This window comes from Monodelphis domestica, chromosome 1, assembly GCF_027887165.1.
Source record: "Monodelphis domestica isolate mMonDom1 chromosome 1, mMonDom1.pri, whole genome shotgun sequence".
NCBI lineage: Eukaryota > Metazoa > Chordata > Mammalia > Didelphimorphia > Didelphidae > Monodelphis > Monodelphis domestica.
This window is the reverse complement of record NC_077227.1, coordinates 586954819-586971433: the sequence shown is the minus strand read 5'-3', so window position 1 is coordinate 586971433 and position 16615 is coordinate 586954819. Positions and strand designations below refer to the sequence as shown.

General features: G+C 45.0%; 2 protein-coding genes across 7 annotated transcripts in view; one reads left to right on the top strand and one right to left on the bottom strand.

The window, feature by feature from the left end:
- PLAT (plasminogen activator, tissue type) overlaps positions 1-10505 on the top strand; it is a 37419-nt gene extending 26914 nt beyond the window's left edge. For all 3 annotated transcript variants that reach the window (XM_007476396.3, XM_056813600.1, XM_007476395.3), the window contains 5 exons: positions 1299-1497; positions 4365-4501; positions 4671-4817; positions 5596-5762; positions 9704-10505. In XM_007476396.3, the coding sequence (XP_007476458.2) occupies positions 1299-1497; positions 4365-4501; positions 4671-4817; positions 5596-5762; positions 9704-9862 (809 nt within the window). In that variant the 3' untranslated portion in view covers positions 9863-10505. The remainder of the gene's footprint in view (positions 1-1298; positions 1498-4364; positions 4502-4670; positions 4818-5595; positions 5763-9703) is intronic.
- A 3093-nt stretch (positions 10506-13598) lies between these two features.
- The window catches only part of AP3M2 (adaptor related protein complex 3 subunit mu 2), a 126475-nt gene continuing 123458 nt past the window's right edge, over positions 13599-16615 (bottom strand). For all 4 annotated transcript variants that reach the window (XM_056813599.1, XM_007476394.2, XM_056813598.1 and 1 more), the window contains exon 9: positions 13599-15747. In XM_056813599.1, the coding sequence (XP_056669577.1) occupies positions 15647-15747 (101 nt within the window). In that variant the 3' untranslated portion in view covers positions 13599-15646. The remainder of the gene's footprint in view (positions 15748-16615) is intronic.

Below are 16615 nucleotides of genomic sequence, written 5' to 3'. Positions count from 1 at the left end.
TTTTCTGTGGTAACTTCCTTAGTGCTAATAGTTCTTTCTCTTCTCTTCCAGTTGGTATGTAGTTAGAGTAGCCACTTCTCCAGTGGGCCAGGAGCATTGAAGAAGCTCAAAAATCATTCTTAATCATATTTGTTCCTTAACCTGGCAACTAATGAGAGTTGATACAGGTTTCCATTGCCCATTGAGGAAGGTGGGTAGAGAGATATCAGTAGTCTGCTGACAGCAGGTTCAGGAAAGGTTTAAAGTAGGTCTGACTTCTCCCCATGAATCCTCTATCCCATCTCTCTCTTATTCCCCATCAAAACCCTCTTCTCTCAGTTGTTATCATCTGTTTCATCTTGGGCAGAAGATGGTGGTGGGTGAAAAGAGGATAAAGAAGAGAAAAATCAAATGATGCTGCCTTAACCTTTCCAGATTGCCCTTTGTGCCCTTTGGGTTCTAGCCAAATTGATTTATTTACTGTTCCCCAAACGCACACTTCATCTTCTGCCTCAATAATTCTCTACAAGCTGATGTTCATGTCCAAAGTATTCTTCAGTCATATAACAACCATTTCTCTTTATTTGTTTGTTTGTTTATTTATAATATTCTTCCATGGTTACATGATTCATGTTCTTTCCCTCCCCCTTCCTAGAGCCAACAAGCAATTTCACTGTTCAACAGCCATTTATTAAGAGATCACGATAGGATAGGTCTCCTGCTAGGTGCTGGGAATACAGAAACAGAAATGAAATGTCTGCCCTCAAGAAGCTTACTCTCTACTCTACTGGGGAAATAACATGTAACCTAGAAAATTGAACAGACAAACATAGGGAGGGAGAAATAAAGAGGAAAGAGAGGAGGGGGAAAGAGAGAGACAGACAGACAGACATAGGGAGGGAGAAATAAAGAGGAGAGAGAAGAGGGGGAAGAGAGGGTGGGGAGAGACAGAGAGTGAGAAATTTCTATAAAAGGGCACCAACAATTGAGGAGATCAGATAGATAGGTAGATGGCATCTGAGCTGACCGTTAAAGGAAACCAGAAATTCTGAAAGGTAAAGGGAGGAAAGCACTTGAGAGGCTTAGGGAAGGGCAGCTAGGTAGCTCACTGGACAGAGAGACAGGTGAGATGGGAGGTCCTAGGTGCAAATGTGGCCTCAGACACCTCTTAGCTGTGTGACTTGGAGCAAGTCGGTTTTGTCAGTCTGTCTTGAGTTCAGAATACTAAAACAGGGAATCAAGATGGGTTCCCAAGAATCCTTGCAAACCTCTGCAAGGTCTGATGGCCTCCCTTTTCTTTGTATTTTGTTTTTTCTCAGCTACTTGCGGCCTGCGGCAATATAAAGAAAGCCAGTTTCGAATTAAAGGAGGCCTCTACACTGACATCACCTCTCATCCTTGGCAGGCTGCCATCAGGGCCATAAACCGGAGATCCCCTGGGACAACACGTTTTCTGTGTGGAGGAATACTGATTGACTCCTGCTGGGTTCTCTCTGCAGCTCACTGCTTTCAGGAGACGTAAGAATGTGGAAAACCCACAAGTTATTCTTCTCCTCTAGACACTGAAACCAGAGGAAACTATTATAGAGAGTCTGGCAGCTAGGGAATACTCAGCTAAGGGAATGGCAATTTGTCTATAGCTATTCTTAATTTTTTTTTTGGTCTTATATAGAATTTCATTGATGTACAGAGAATTCCTGGTGAGGAAACTCCTTCTACCATTTCAGATGGAAATCTATTCCCTAAATTATAGTCTTAGAAAATTGTCGAGGAGTTCTGAAAAGTAAAGTGACTTGCCTGGACACATAGCCAGTGCATGTCAGGTCATGGACCTGGATCTCCTTGGCTCTCGGGCCATCTTTCTAACAAGTGATGCCATACTGTCTCTCTATAGCCCAGCCATCTGCAGTGGCTGAAGATGGTTTTGTTCTGGGAGTGAGAGCAAGACAATTTATTGTACTTAGTTTGGAACAGTCCCAGATTATGACTGGTTTGGGGGAGGTTGGGAAATTTCCAGTCACCTCAGGAATCAGTGTCTACTCTCAGGAATCTGTAGCCAAACTTGAATAATTGTGGAGGTGGGGAAAGTTGCACAGTTGGAGAATGTAGCCACCAGAGCTTGGGTCAAATCTCTTAAAGCTGCTCAAGATGTTGGATAATTGGGAAATTTCTCGTTATCCCTTGGAAATAGTCCAACCTTAGTCTACACCCATCAGCAAAATGATTTTTTCTTTTTTTCTAAATTATATTCTGAGAAAGTTAGGTGATGCAGTAGATAGAGCCCTGGATCTGGAGTCAGGAAGACACTTACTAGCTGTGTCTCTGGGCAAATCACTTAACTCTCTTTGCTCTAAAAAAGACAAACAAATAAATATAATAGAAGAAAAGAAAAAAAAGATGAGTGTTAATAGTGTGGAGCTTTCATTCTAATTGTTCAAATATCAGGACTATAGATCCATTGCTTCCATTTTTATTCATTATAATTTTATTGTACTTTTGAGTTAATCGTTGATTATCTGCAGAAAGCCCCTTGAGGGTTTCTTTGCATGGATCCTAGAATGGTTTGCCATTTCCCTCTCAGGCTCATTTACATATGAGGAAACTGAGGCAAACAGTTAAGTGACTTGCCTCAGCTAGCAAGTGTTTGAGGTTGGATTTGAACTCAGTGCTCCATCCACAGCACCATTTAGCTGTCTTGGAAGAGACTCTAGAGACTATCTAGTCTATGACCTCATTTTATAGATGAGGAAACTGAGTTGTTCAAATGTACAATCAACTAAGAAATATAAGTAACACCAAAGGGTTACAAAATTATGATTGTTGCAATGATCAAGCTTGGTTCTGGAGATTAGCTGATGAAACACACTTTCTTCTTCTTTGAGGGGTGGGAGTTATAGGTACAGAATGCTACATAACAAATAGTCTCAGATATCTGTCAGATAACAGTTATGCCTTGGTTGGTCATTTTTGCTTAATATTTAAAAATTCTTATTGAAAAGGAGGATTCAGCATGTGTGTTAGGTTTCTATAAAAACAAAATATTATTAAATTCCTTTTTTTCCAAATTTTTAAATAAAAACAGTTTAAAGGATAGAGCTCTGGGGCTGCTCCATACTGACTTCCCTGACTCCATCATAGAATTTAAAGCTCAAAGTTAATGACAAAAATAGCACTGAGGTTAGGGAGACTGAGTGATAAAAGCTGGGTTTTTTGCTCCCTGGACAATTCCCACATCATGGGACAAGGTCATAGCATTACAATCTGTTGATGACATATATAGGCTTCTGAGCCAGGAAAGGATCCACACTGTTGAGTTATGGAATAAAACAAGTACATCAGGGTTCCTACTGGGTTCAAGGTCTTGTGTTTTTTAATAAAGGGACCAGCTCTCCCAGAAAGTGCCCGTCTTGTTGGACAGGAAGAGTTTTGCCATGTTTCACTTGAAAGGTTGACCATTTAAAGGATCCTCAGCTACCAAGGGATCTTTCTCTTTCCCAAAAGCATATGGAATTGAAGTCCTTTCTGAATTCCAGCCCCAAATATTACCAACTGCCCACATCACCTGCTTATTGGGCATGTCCACTTGGACGTCCTAGAGGCATATCAACCTCAGCACATCCCAGACAGAACTCATTTCCCCCCCACAAACCCATCCATCACTTTCTCTCTCTCTGATGATGGTACCATTATCCTTCCAGCTATGGAGTGTTATGACTTTGGGTCTCATATTCAATTAGGGGCTAAAATTTGTCAATCCTATTTCTGCAACTCTCACATCTGTCCCCCTCTTTCCATTCCCACAGCCTCCCTCCTAGTCCAGGCCCACATTAACCTCAAATAGTCTTCTGGTTGGTCTCAGCCTTCATTTGCCCCTCTCTCTAGTATACCTTCCACACAAGGGCTGCTCAGTGGTATTCCTTAAAAACACATCTGACCATTGCATCCTCCCTGTTTAAAAATCTTCACTCCTTACTGCCCATTGGATAAAATACAAACTCTTCGTTAAATCCCTTCAATCATTCTCTCACCTGCCTTTCCAATCTTATTTCATATTGCTCCCATTTTCTTTTTTTAAACCTTTACCTTCCATCTTAGAATCAATACTAAGAATTGATTCCAAAGACAGAAGAGCAGTAAGGTCCAGACAAGAGGGGAGGAGAGGGGGGAGATGGTAAGTGACTTGCCCAGGATCACAAGGCTAGGAAGTGTCTGAAGTTTGAACCCAAGACCTCTCTTCTCTGGACCTGGCACTCAATCCAGTAACCCCAGGAGCTGCCCCTTGCCCTAATATTTTTTAATTGAATTTCCAATACACTTTCCCTCTCCTATTGAAGAAGTTTCCACGAGGACTGTCATCTAAGGTCTCGGACCTTTTTCTTCATCAGGTTGAAAGCTCATGACCTTAAGGTGGTTCTAGGCAGGACCTCCCGGGAGGATAAAGAAGAGAATGAACAAGAGTTTGAAGTAGAAAAATACATCATCCATGAAAAATTTGTTCCTGCCACTTTTGACAATGATATTGGTAAGATGGACCTTGATGACGTTTCCCCTTCTCAGATCTGGCAATTGTCAGCACCTATCTGTCCACCCTCTCTAGTTGCTGCCCCTCATTCTACTGTTTTGCAAGTAGAAACGTGTGCGCGCTTGCGCGGCCCAGAGGACTGATTATCCTCGTTCTTGTCTCTTCTCAGCGCTCTTGCAGCTCAGATCCAACTCTGGGTCACTACAATGTGCCCAGGAAACCGCCTCGGTCCGCACGGTCTGCCTTCCCGAGGCAGGACTGCAGCTGCCCACCTGGACAGAATGTGAGCTGTCGGGTTACGGCAAACACGAGGAGAGTAAGTGGACGACCTCCCCGCCTTGGGCCATTTCTAACCAGAACAATTCTGCAGCCCTTAGGAGATGCCATAGAAGAGTGCGCTGGGCTCCGAGGAGTCAGGAGATCGGCTTCTAATCACCACCACCCCCTCCCTCCCTCCCAGTGACTTTAGGCGAGTCACAAGCTCTCTGGCTAGCTCTTTCCTTCTTTAATGGGGACAGTAACGCCACACCTACCTACATCACTGAGTTATTTTGCACATCAAAGGAGAATATTGGTTGTTGTTCACCCAGGCGGTCATGCCCGACTTCTCCTGACCCCATTTGCGATTTTCTTGGCAAAGATCCTGCAATGGTTTGCTATTTCCTTCTCTAGTTCATTTAAAGATAAGGAAACAGAGGAGTTAGGAAGCGGTGAGTTCAAATTCAGCCTCACACACTTACTAGCTGGGTGACCCTGAGCAAGTCACTTTAACCCTGTTTACCTTAATCCACCGCAGAAGGAAATGGCAAACCCCTCCAGGATCTCCACAACGCCTTGGTGAGAATCTGCAGGGTCATGAAAAGTCACCCGACTGAACAACATAACGTCTTTATTGCTTTTCCTCTAACGTGAAATATTTGTGGTGATGATTCAGTTCACCATTAAAGAAAAAGAGCAGTTCTAGGAGCCGTGTAGCCCGCTACAGACAGGAAAGACCGCGAAACAACCAAGTCGGGTTCTTATAGGGGGGAACCAAGGCCTGACCAGGGGACATAAACTCCTCTTTTCTCTCTCTGTGTCTCTCTCTCCTGCAGCGTCTCCCTACTACTCTGAGAGGCTAAAGGAGGCTCACGTTCGGCTCTACCCGGCCAGCCGCTGCACGCCCCGTCAGCTGTCCAATAAGATAGTCACCGAAAACATGCTGTGCGCCGGGGACACGAGAAGCGGAGGGGAGAATGTCAACCTGCACGACGCCTGCCAGGTAAGGAGGGTTCTCTGGCTCGCTGTTGGACATACCTTCCCGTAGCACCGAGAAAGGTTTTAACCAGGGAAAAGGACCCTCTGTGTGGGAGCAAACGGCTTTCATGTCCCGAAGCCAGAGGAAATCTGGGGAGGAGCGGGGAAAGCCCTAGAGAGATGGGACCTGGGTGGCCTCCACTAAATAAATGGCAGGAAATTTTCTTAGTGTCTGCGAAGGAAGCCGCACCTGGCACTTGATTTCCTGCGAGCCCATTCACTTAACTGACTGCTGTGGGGACAAATCAAACACCTACGGGGCAGTGAGGTCTGGTGGGCAGAGAGGCAGAGAACCAGGGGTGAAGCCTCAGTTTCCCCCCTAAGGCAGTGGCTGGCTCTTCTGTTCACTTACTTGTGAAGATCAGATGAGTTACTCATAGTAAAGGGTTCAGCACAGAGCCTGGAATGCAGAAAGGGCTATATAAATGTAGCGATGAGGTTGGCTGTTTTTTGTCATTTGATCATTCTGGGACTCAGTTTCCTTGTCTTTAAAATGTGAGGATTGGACTAGATTGATTCTTTCTTTCAATACCTTTAAGAATTGTAGTTCTGAGGCAGAAGAGTGGAAAGGGCTAGGCAATGGGGGTTAAGTGACTTGCCCAGGGTCACACAGCTAGGAAGGATCTGAGGCCAGATTTGAACCCAGGAACTCATTTCCAGGCTTGGTTCTCAATCCCTTGAGCTACCAAGTTGTCTCTGGACTAGATGATTTCTAAGGTTTCTTCTAGTTTTAATATTCTAGAATTTATATGAGAAATCTATTATTAGTATAGTATACACATGAGAAATTCCTGACTTCTACAGATACTGGGGGATTAGCAACTGTACCTAGGATCTTTGGTATAGCTCTGAGTTCAAATCTTGTCTCACATTCTTACTAGCTATATAACTGCGGTTATGTCATTTGACCCTGTTTGCCTCAGTTTCCTCATCTGTAAAATGAGCTGGAGAAGGAAATGGCAAACCACTCCAGTATATTTGCCAAGAAAACACCAAATGAGGTCAGGAAGAATGGGACATGATTGAATAACTTCACCTTCAGTGAAAGGAAAGAAAATAAAAATACTTATGCATAGACCCCTCACCTTTGCCTTCTTCAATGCTCAGTTCAAGCTACTTAGCATGGGAAGCATGCCTTGATCTCCCTCAACAGATGGTGCCTCTCCCCCACTAAAGACTTATTTTGTATTCACCTGGGAGGCAACTGGGTGATGTAGTGGATAACATGTTGGGCTAGGAAACAGGGAGATCTGAGTTCAAATCCAACCTGCAGCACTTACCCTATGACCTGGTCGTTCTTTTGGCCTCAGGTTTCCTATCTGAAAAATGGGGATAATAGGTTTGTGATGAGGATTAAATAAGAGAACTTATAGTTAGTGAAAGAATATTGGGGATAACTATGATGATGATAACTATGATGAAAAAAGCATCAATAAAAGACATTAAAATAATAGTAGTACTTATATAGCATTTTAAGGTTTGTAAAGCACTTTATAAATATCATCTCATTTAACCCCCACATTTTACAGATGAAGAAACTGAGGACAAGAAGGGTCATTTGAATTGCTCTGACCAATTAGAGACAGCTAGGTGGTTCAGCTGATAGAACAATGAAAATAAATACAGCACCTACCTCCCAGAGTGGTTGTAAGAATAGGATAAAGTATTTGTAAAGTGCTTAATGTCACCAGACATGGCACATAGTAGGCACACTTAAAAAATTCTTACCTTCTCTCCTAGTGTCAGTTCTAACAGAAAAGAGGCAAGAGCTGGGCAATCAAGGTTAAGGGACTTGCCCAGAATCACCCAGCCAGGAATTGTCTGAGGCCAGATTTGAATGTAGTCCTTCTGACTCCAAACTTGGCTCTATCCACTGTGCCATTTAACTGCCCCAGTAGGTACTTTTTTTTTTAAGCCCTCACCTTCCATCTTCGAGTTGATATTCTGTATTAATTCCAAGGCAGAAGAGTGGTAAGGGCTAGGCAATGGGGGTTAAGTGACTTGCCCAGGGTCACACAGCTTTGAAGTATCTGAGGCCAAATTTGAACCCAGGACCGCCATCTCCATGCCTAGCTCTCTATCCACTGTGCTACCTTGATGCCCCAGCAGGCACATTTTTTAATGCTCAGATCCTTCAAAAAGATCCTTTCAAAGCCACGGAGACAGAGCTAAGGCCTAAACCTGGTTCCTTTGGATCCAAATCCAAGACCTTTCCCACATTGCCTTGATAGCTTCGCATTAGAGCAAGCTTTGGACTTGAGAGAGGAAACACCTGGGTTTAAATCCCAATTACCCCACTTAATGGCACCTGCAGCCATTTAGGTCCTCGGATGCAGCTACTTCCTTTCATAGATGAGCAAATTAAGGTTGTGATGAAGTTCGATGATGCGCCCAACGTCACCCCGCAAAGAGGCATTTGTTTTTCTTCGAAAGGCTTTCAGTGGGGAAATTGCGCAATTATTCCTTGAGTAATGGGGTGAGCGGAGCCCGGGCTCCCCCTGGAGCTCTGCCCTGTGGCCCCTTCCTGCCCTTCTGAGTTCTGTTCCTTGGGCGATCCCGACGCCGCCTGTCCTCCCAAGCCTCAGACACTCCGGCTCCGGAATCTGTGACTTTAGGGGCTTTCCTCCCGCATCCAACGTCCTCCTCCCCTCCGGTCTCAGGCTTCCCCAGCTTCCTTCACTTGCAGCTCCCGTCTCCCATCTCCCGGGACACTTCTTGTCCCCGGCCGCCGGGCTGTGCCTGGGAGGGGTGTGGGATTGGAGGCGACTTTGGACGGGAGCGGGGGACGGGAGAGCGAGCCAAGGGGCACGGCGGATGGAGCTCCGGGCCAGGGTCGGGAATTCAAATCCAGCTGTCTCCCAGACTAAAATAGCAGCGCCTACCATTTATATAGGTTTCTGTGAGGAGTGCTTTGTCGCTATTAGGGCATTAGGACCTCACAACCAGCCTGGAAGATGGGTGCTAACGAGAGAAGGGGAACTCCCTGAGGCCAGGGATCATGGCTTTGCCTTTCTTTTCTTTCTTAGTTCCAAGCCTGGTGCATGAAGATTTAATAAATACTCATTAATTGAATAAATAAAATAAATACATTTAATAAATGTTGACTGGCTGACCAAGTGTGCTAAATGGACTTGGCCTTGAAGCCTCCAACCCAGCATTTGCACTCTCTTCTAGATGCTTGGGAACCTTCAGTGAATGCTTAATTAGGGGGTGGGGGTGGATTGAGAGCCAGGCCTAGAGACAGAGGTCCTGTGTTCAAATTTAATCTCAGACTCGTTTTAGCTGTGTGGCCCTGGACAAGTCACTTGACCCCCATTGCCTAGCCCTTACCTCTCTTCTGCCTTGGAGCCAATACACAGTATTGATTCTAAGATGGAAAGTGAGGACAAAAAAAATGCTGAACTGTGTGAACACTGAATCTATCACTGGTTCAAACTGCTACCAAAGCTGCCGAAAACCCCCCCCAAAAAACAGATTTACAGCACCAAAAGTGTTTTCTTAAAGCAATTATGACATCTTTATTATGTGTTTAGTGTTCAATCATTCATTATTTATTCAACAAGAATTTATTAGCTGCCTATATATGCAAGGGAGTGTTCTAAGCCCTTGGAATATAAAAAACATAATCCTTGCTGTGAAGGAGCTTATTTGGGGGTGGGGACGGGCAGATTGGGGCATGTTTGTAGCCTTTGATTAGATGCAGAGTTCAAAAGAGTGTTTTATACACTGTTCAGTCATTTCAGGATCTCCAGGGCTTGGCAAAAGATAGAGAATATTTTTCAGTAAATTAACTGCAAAAGAACAAAAGCAATTGTCTATTGTTCTTATTATTACCATTGCTATTTGGGTCGGGGCAGGGTCGCCTGCAGGCTGCAGAGGGGGCTGACGAATCTGTCCTCGCTGCAGGGTGACTCGGGAGGTCCTCTCGTGTGTATGAAGGATGACCGCATGCATCTGATTGGCATCGTCAGCTGGGGCATAGGATGCGGAGAGAAAGACGTTCCGGGCGTCTACACCAAGGTCATCAATTACCTCAAGTGGATCGAGGACAAGAGGAGGCTATGAACCCTTGAAAACCAACCGTCCTCGGAGCTAAGGGGCTCCCAGCTCCTTCCCTCTCAGACAAGCCCGAACAGACTGAGAGGTCGTTCAATCCGATTTCTCCATAAACTGTCCCACGGGGGAAATGGGAGAGGAAGAAGGAGAAGGAGGGAGCGCGCATCTCTTTGTAAGGTACTTTTCCACTTTGGAAGTTCTCAGGATTTTGGTTTTAATTTGCACTGGGTCAGGTGGAAACACAGAAAGATGAGTAGCGCTCGCCCTGGGGACGTACCACCCCCTAGGGTTGGACAGACAGACAGACAAGCAGAAAGGATGAAGAAGAAAAAGCCGGAGCCCAATCTGTGATGACCGGTGGGCCAGAGCAGGGTTCTGGCTTTCTCAATGACCAAAGCACCCCCCAAAACAGTTCTAAACTCGTGGCTTCTTTTCCCCATTGGGAAACTGGTAACATGGCGTCTGGGTACAGTGTAAATCTTTCATTGTGTTATGACTTTTTAATCTGCGTTTGTTTAGTTAGGCAGAATTTGTATCATTTTAGGGCCTGATCTCTTGTGCATATTTAGAGCTGTCTGCCTCTGCTACCGACACAGCTCTGTGCTACACTCCTCCAATATAATAAAGATATATTTTTCACATTGTTGACAAACAGTACTGTGTATTTTATTACCCCGCACGGGCAGTAGTGTCCACCTGTCTGTCCGCCTCCCATCCCACCTTTAGGAGGTTTTAGTGACTTTAGTTTATTTGTCTTAGATCTGAGCAAAACCTGGATGACATGTCAGTAGTTCTGATGTCCATTCAGGTCAGAAGGCACAATCTGAAAACCCTATTAGAACGAAACAATATTGGGGCATCTCTGTGGCTCAGTCCTGGGTTCAAATCTGACCTCAGACACTTCCCAGCAGTGTGACCCTGGGCAAGTCACTTAACCCCCATTGCCTGGCCCTTACCGCTCTTCTGCCTTGGAGCCAATACTTGTTATCTATTCTAAAACAAAAGGGTTTTAAAACAATATTGGGGCTGCTGGGGGACTCAGTGGATAGAGAACCAGGCCTAGAGGTGGTCCTGGGTTCAAATTTGACCTCAGACACTTCCCAGCTGTGTGACCCTGGGCAAGTCACTTAACCCCCATTGCCTGGCCCTTACCTCTCTTCTGCCTTGGAACCAATACTTGGTACGGATTCTAAAACAAAAGGGCTTAAACAAAAAAAAGGAACCACTACCTAGAGAGAATATAGTCCCAAGCTCTTGCTGCTCCCCGGGCGGTTTCTAGTCTGCCTTTGCTCCCAGATGCAGCCTGGCTGTAGTCAACAACACCCTGCATCCAAGAATAAAACTGATGATCCTGTACTGGCAGTTGACTATATGCTGACACAGTTGCCTGGAGAGAAAGGAGAGAAGGAAGGTGACAGTTTCTGCTACCTCCTGAGATACTGTCAGAACTGTTCAGTTCAGCATTTTCTTGGTAGAAAAGCAGGTTCAGCTAAAAAAAAGGGTGAGAGGGAGACAGAGAGGGGCACAGTCAGAGACAGAAAAGAGACACTACGGAGAGGGAGAGACACAGAGAGACAGAGACAGAGGGAGAGACACAGAGTCAGAGAGAGGAAAAGGACAGAGACAGAGGGTGGGGTGGGGGAGGGAGACAGAGACTGACACTCAGAGAGGGGGGAGAGACAGAGGGAGAAAGAGAGGGAGGGGGAGGGAAGGGGAGACAGAGAGACAGAAGGACGAGAGACAGAATCGGCTAGGGGCACAGTTTGGGAAAAAGAACTGAAAATCTGGACGAGTCCCCAAAACGCTTTAAATACATGCAGACCACAGAAACTTGAGTCATAGATTTTTGACTTGGGGCGGTTAGGGCTTAACTTTCCCTGAATCGGTGCCAGACTTGCCATTTCAGACAAATCGAGCTGGAGGAGAGCCGTGTGGCGAGAATCCCAGTCGGCGGCATCTGGCGAGAATTGGCGCGGTCCCCGCCCCCACCCCACCTCGCCGGGCGTGAGGCAGCCGGCTTTGTTCGGACACTTTGGTTAATGAAATGAACTGAAGAAGTATGGCCTCCTGGGATGGAAATGCAAAGTTAAAAGACTCCGGCATTCCTCCGAGCGAAGTCCTGGAAACCACCGAGTCCGTACAGACAATAGCTCGGGAAAGGTCACTGACTCAGTTACGGGGCGGCCTCGGGGCGCGGCGAGGAGGGGTCATGGAGGAGGGCTAAAACGGTCTCAAACGGCGTGATGGGATCCGCTGGCAGAGCAGCAGCCGCCGCCTTGTTTGGGGCAGCTTTGGGTGGTTCGGGCCGAAGTGGCCGAAGGGGGCGGAGGAGGGAATCCGGGGCTGCTACGGAGAAAGCTGCCACGGCCCGTGAATGCGGATGATTTTCTGGCAACGGCGTTAGGAGTTTCGCTGAACAAAAGGACACGAGAGCCCAGGAGATGGCTAAAGCTGGCCTGTAATCCTGGGGCTGCCTATCAAAGCATGTCCCGGGCTTTCTCCTTCTCATTGAGCTTCGAGTCCAAGAATCGCTCTTAACAAAGCTCGCCAGGGTTAGCGTTTTGAGGACGTTTAAGAGCTTAAAGCCAGGCTCCCTTTAAAATAGGAAATATTTCCAGTCGTTCGCTTGTCGCTGGCATTCAGTCACCACCTACTGGTCAGAGAAATAAAGTGCTAGTATTGTAACAAACAGATGGATCGGTTACACGGATTTCTACGAAAAATGGAAAGCTCAGGGGAAGTGTGGACACTCTGGTGGCCAGGGTACAGGAGCGGGTCTCTTTTCCTGCCACGGCCTGGACCATATTGGAAAGCCTTTGTTTGGCATTGGGCCCTTCCTAACTTGCCTGCCTCCATCGCTCCTCTCCTCTGGCTCCATGATGCTGCCCCGCTGGCCTCCTGGCTAGTCCCTACTCGGGACTCTCCGTGTGGGCCTCTGTGCTGCCCTTCCAACTTCTGCCCTTGGGAATCTCACCCATAGAAGCCTTTTCTGTCCCCTCCCCCGCCCCTGCTGGGGCCCTTCCCCCCCTCTCCCCCCCAATTTCCTTCCATCCAGTGCCTTACATCCTCCCCATTAGAATGTGAGCTCCTTGAGGGCGGATACTGCCTTTGCATAGGCTTTGCACGATGCTTAGAGGACACAGTAAGGCCTAATACATGCTCCACGATGGATAGCAACCCCCACTCCCCCAGGTATTTAATTCCACAGACTGCCTCCTCCAGGGAGCAATCTTGAGGCCTCAAGGACTGCATCTTTGGAGAGGGCAGTTATCTCCACGGATGTTTTACAGAACAGAGTGGAAGCACCATTAGCAAGAAGGTACTAGATTGGGCACTACCTAAATTCTGAGATTGGGCCTTTTCGTGAACTCCAAGACCCTTGGCAAACTATTGAATACAAGTCTCAAATAAGGTGACTACCACCTGCCTTTATAGGCTATCAAAAATAAAAGTACTTTTGAGTTTTTTAGATTAAAACAGGCACAACCACCTCAATTATACATAGTAGCCTTTAATTAGATAATGACAGTCATTATATATTACCATTAAGCACTTCCTGGGATGGGCCATCCCCAGCTTCTGTCCAATGGGTAGGGATCAAGCCCCCAAGGCCCAGGGGCACTGGCCTGTCCATGACTAAGCAGCGAGGACAGAGCCCAGGTGGGATTCTCAGCTTCCTACTATGTGTTTGTTTGTGGCACTGCGTTATGATTGTCCCCTTGAAACCAAACACTCGGACAAAGAGTTCTGGTAAAACGAACCTTTATTGAGGCCTGGGTGAGCAGCTACTTTTGTATATGCTAACTACATGGAGTTTGACAGCTCTGCTGAGAGTTGTGCATCATTTACTGGGGCTGGCATGATGGGCGTCGTGCTCCAGAGATCCATTCCACAGAGTGATGCTAGCTAGCGCTGTCACTTTTTATGCTTAGCCTTGCATTCAGAAGGACACTCCCCTTCCTCTTAGGGGTTTTGCCTACAATAAGCACAAATTGCCTAAGAGGAAAGAGAACAGACTCTGGAATAGTAGACTTACAACCCCACACATATGAAGTAGCAACAGGAATATATCGCACTACAAAAAACGATGCACCGGTTATATACTGTCATCCCAGGAAGTCTGTAAGTCATTCAGGGACCTGGGAAGAAGTGATTCTAAGTGCTACGGAGCCTCTAAAAAGGGGTACTCCAATGTTTACATGCCACCACTGCAGGTTTGGACATAGGACATACCAGCCCAAGTCAGATCTGAAATGACAGGCTACTGTTTTTGCACAATGCCTAAAAACACAAAGTGGAATGCCCAGGATACATGGGGAAGAAATATATTTCGCTATTCACAACACAGTTTATCCCAGAGGAAAAATACAGTGCAATACAGAGTTATATACTATTATTCATTAGTAAAACAAGTGCAGAAAAGTAGAGTTATGAAACTGAATATTCACATACATATCAGCAAAAATAAGATCAGGAAATAGATTTCTTTCATTTCTTTCTACCCACTCCTGCCAGAAAACAGGGAATAGCACCTTCATTTAAGCTTAAAAATGAATGTTCATGGCTTTTTAATATCAAAATCAATACATATATAACCTTGAACAATTATGAAAATTGTAAGCCACTTAGTCACCCGGCGACTGAGAACAAAGACTAAGTGAACTTTAGGCAACCCTAGCATATTCTTCATGATGCAGGTAGCCAGGTCTGAGTTCCTTCAGAAGGGAACTCCATGGAATCTAGCCCTTTAACCTATGCCCCACAGAGACCCTTCATTCATTTTCCTAACACCGAATGAACTAGGCTAGGATATTGGGGGGGGGGGAGTCAACTTTACCCAACCCCCTTCACCTTGTGAAAGATAGAAGAGAATCAGGTATCAGGAAGAAAGCATAGTGAGTAAAATTATTTGGAGCTAGGCAAGGAGAATGAGAATTGTAGAGCTTGGCTTTCTAGCCACTTATCCTACCAGATTGGGGCTCACACATCCTCTTCTTTTCTACCAATTACAAACAGAAGACCTTATTTCCTTGGAAAACTGAGATTAAAAGTAATGGCTGGACCCTCATTAGAATAATTTGGATATTTTTGTAAATCTATAAGGACATTTTTTTTCCTATTGGGTTTTAGCATTTTAGTTTAAAAGAAAATTCCCAGTTTATCACCCCAGTCCAAATTTAGTGAATACCTGACAAGTAGAGAAATCTATGTATAAGAAGTCAAGCAACTTAACATTTTAATTTTTTTCTACCCTCCTCTGAATGGTGTCTTTAATTATTTCCCAAACTGTTCATCCTCCTACACATTACCTCCTTTACACAAAAGTGTCCTCCAGGGATTTCTTATTCAGTCTCTCCCATATATTTATCAGGGCCACAGTTGACCCTTCCTTGGTTAACATTCACCATTTTTCTAAATGATTGAACTTTCTCATCACCATCTTTTACAAAGGGCTATTTTCCTGGCTTCAGAAAGAAAACTCAGGAAGCCTTCAGAAAACAGGTTATAAAGAGTTAAATACATAGTCAAACATATTTGTCCTATCCCATCTCCTCTCTGAGAATGAAATTATCACTGATTCAACTTCAAATGTGTCCAGTTCTCCCTGTGACCTTCTTTCTCCCTTGATTTGTTCAGTGAGACTAAAGGCTCAGTAAGATTCAACACAGAAAAAAGGGAGAATGTTGGCCCAAGAAGAAACTGATGGGCAGAAGACAGACTGATTCTTTACTTCTAGGTAAGACGAAATGAAAAAAGGATTTGTGGCTCTTCCCTCAATCCGAGATTCTCTTTTCAGGTTCGGACTTGAAACTTCCCAGCTTTGGTCATGTATTTTATGCCCTTGAATGGTTTATACTTTTCTCCATACATATCCAGACGGTTCACTTTCAATCCTAGAATAAAGGAATATGACATAGATGATATTTCAAGGAAGGAGAAAATGAAACTGTATGAAGAGAATAACATATAATATGCCCGGCTTTTTCCTCTTGGATACTCTTCCCCTCTCTGCATTTCTGGGACACTACTCTCCCTGGTTCTCTTCTTACCTGTCCATTTTGCTCCTCCAGCTCCTCTGCTGGATCATTATGCAAATGAAGCCACCTAGCAGTGTGAACTCCTTTAGAGCCAGGTTCTCCTCTCTTGACTCTCTATATAAGTTCTTAACTATTTGTTTGTACAAGAGTCCCCTTTGGCAGCCTGGTGAAGCTGGACCCCTTCTCAGAATGATCTTTTAAAATGTATGAAATAAAATACAAAGGATTTCAGAGGAAACCAATTATTTGGTATCAATATTAAAAAAAAAGCAACCAATTTCACAGAGTCTTGCTATATTTTAGTAAGCTCATCATTTCCTAGTTTAGTTCTCACCTCTATGCAGACAGCTCACAAATCTATATATCAAAACACAGCCTCTCTGTGGAACTTTATCTCATCACCAACTCCTGGGTATTTCAAACTGGATATCACAGAGACTTGTCAAATTCAACATATTCAACATAAATCCATTATCTCTTTCCCTCAAATCTTCCTTTTTCCATTTCCCCCTATTTCTATTGAAGGCACCACAATCTTGTCAAGCTCCTGAGGTCTGTAACCCTGGCATTATTATCTGCTATACTCCACACTTTTCCTCATAGCACTTATCCAATTGGTTGCCAAATCTCATCATTTCTACCTCTACTACATTTCCAGAATCCAGCCCCTTCTCTCATAGCTACCACCCTACTTCAGGTCCTCACCACCTTTAACTGGACAATA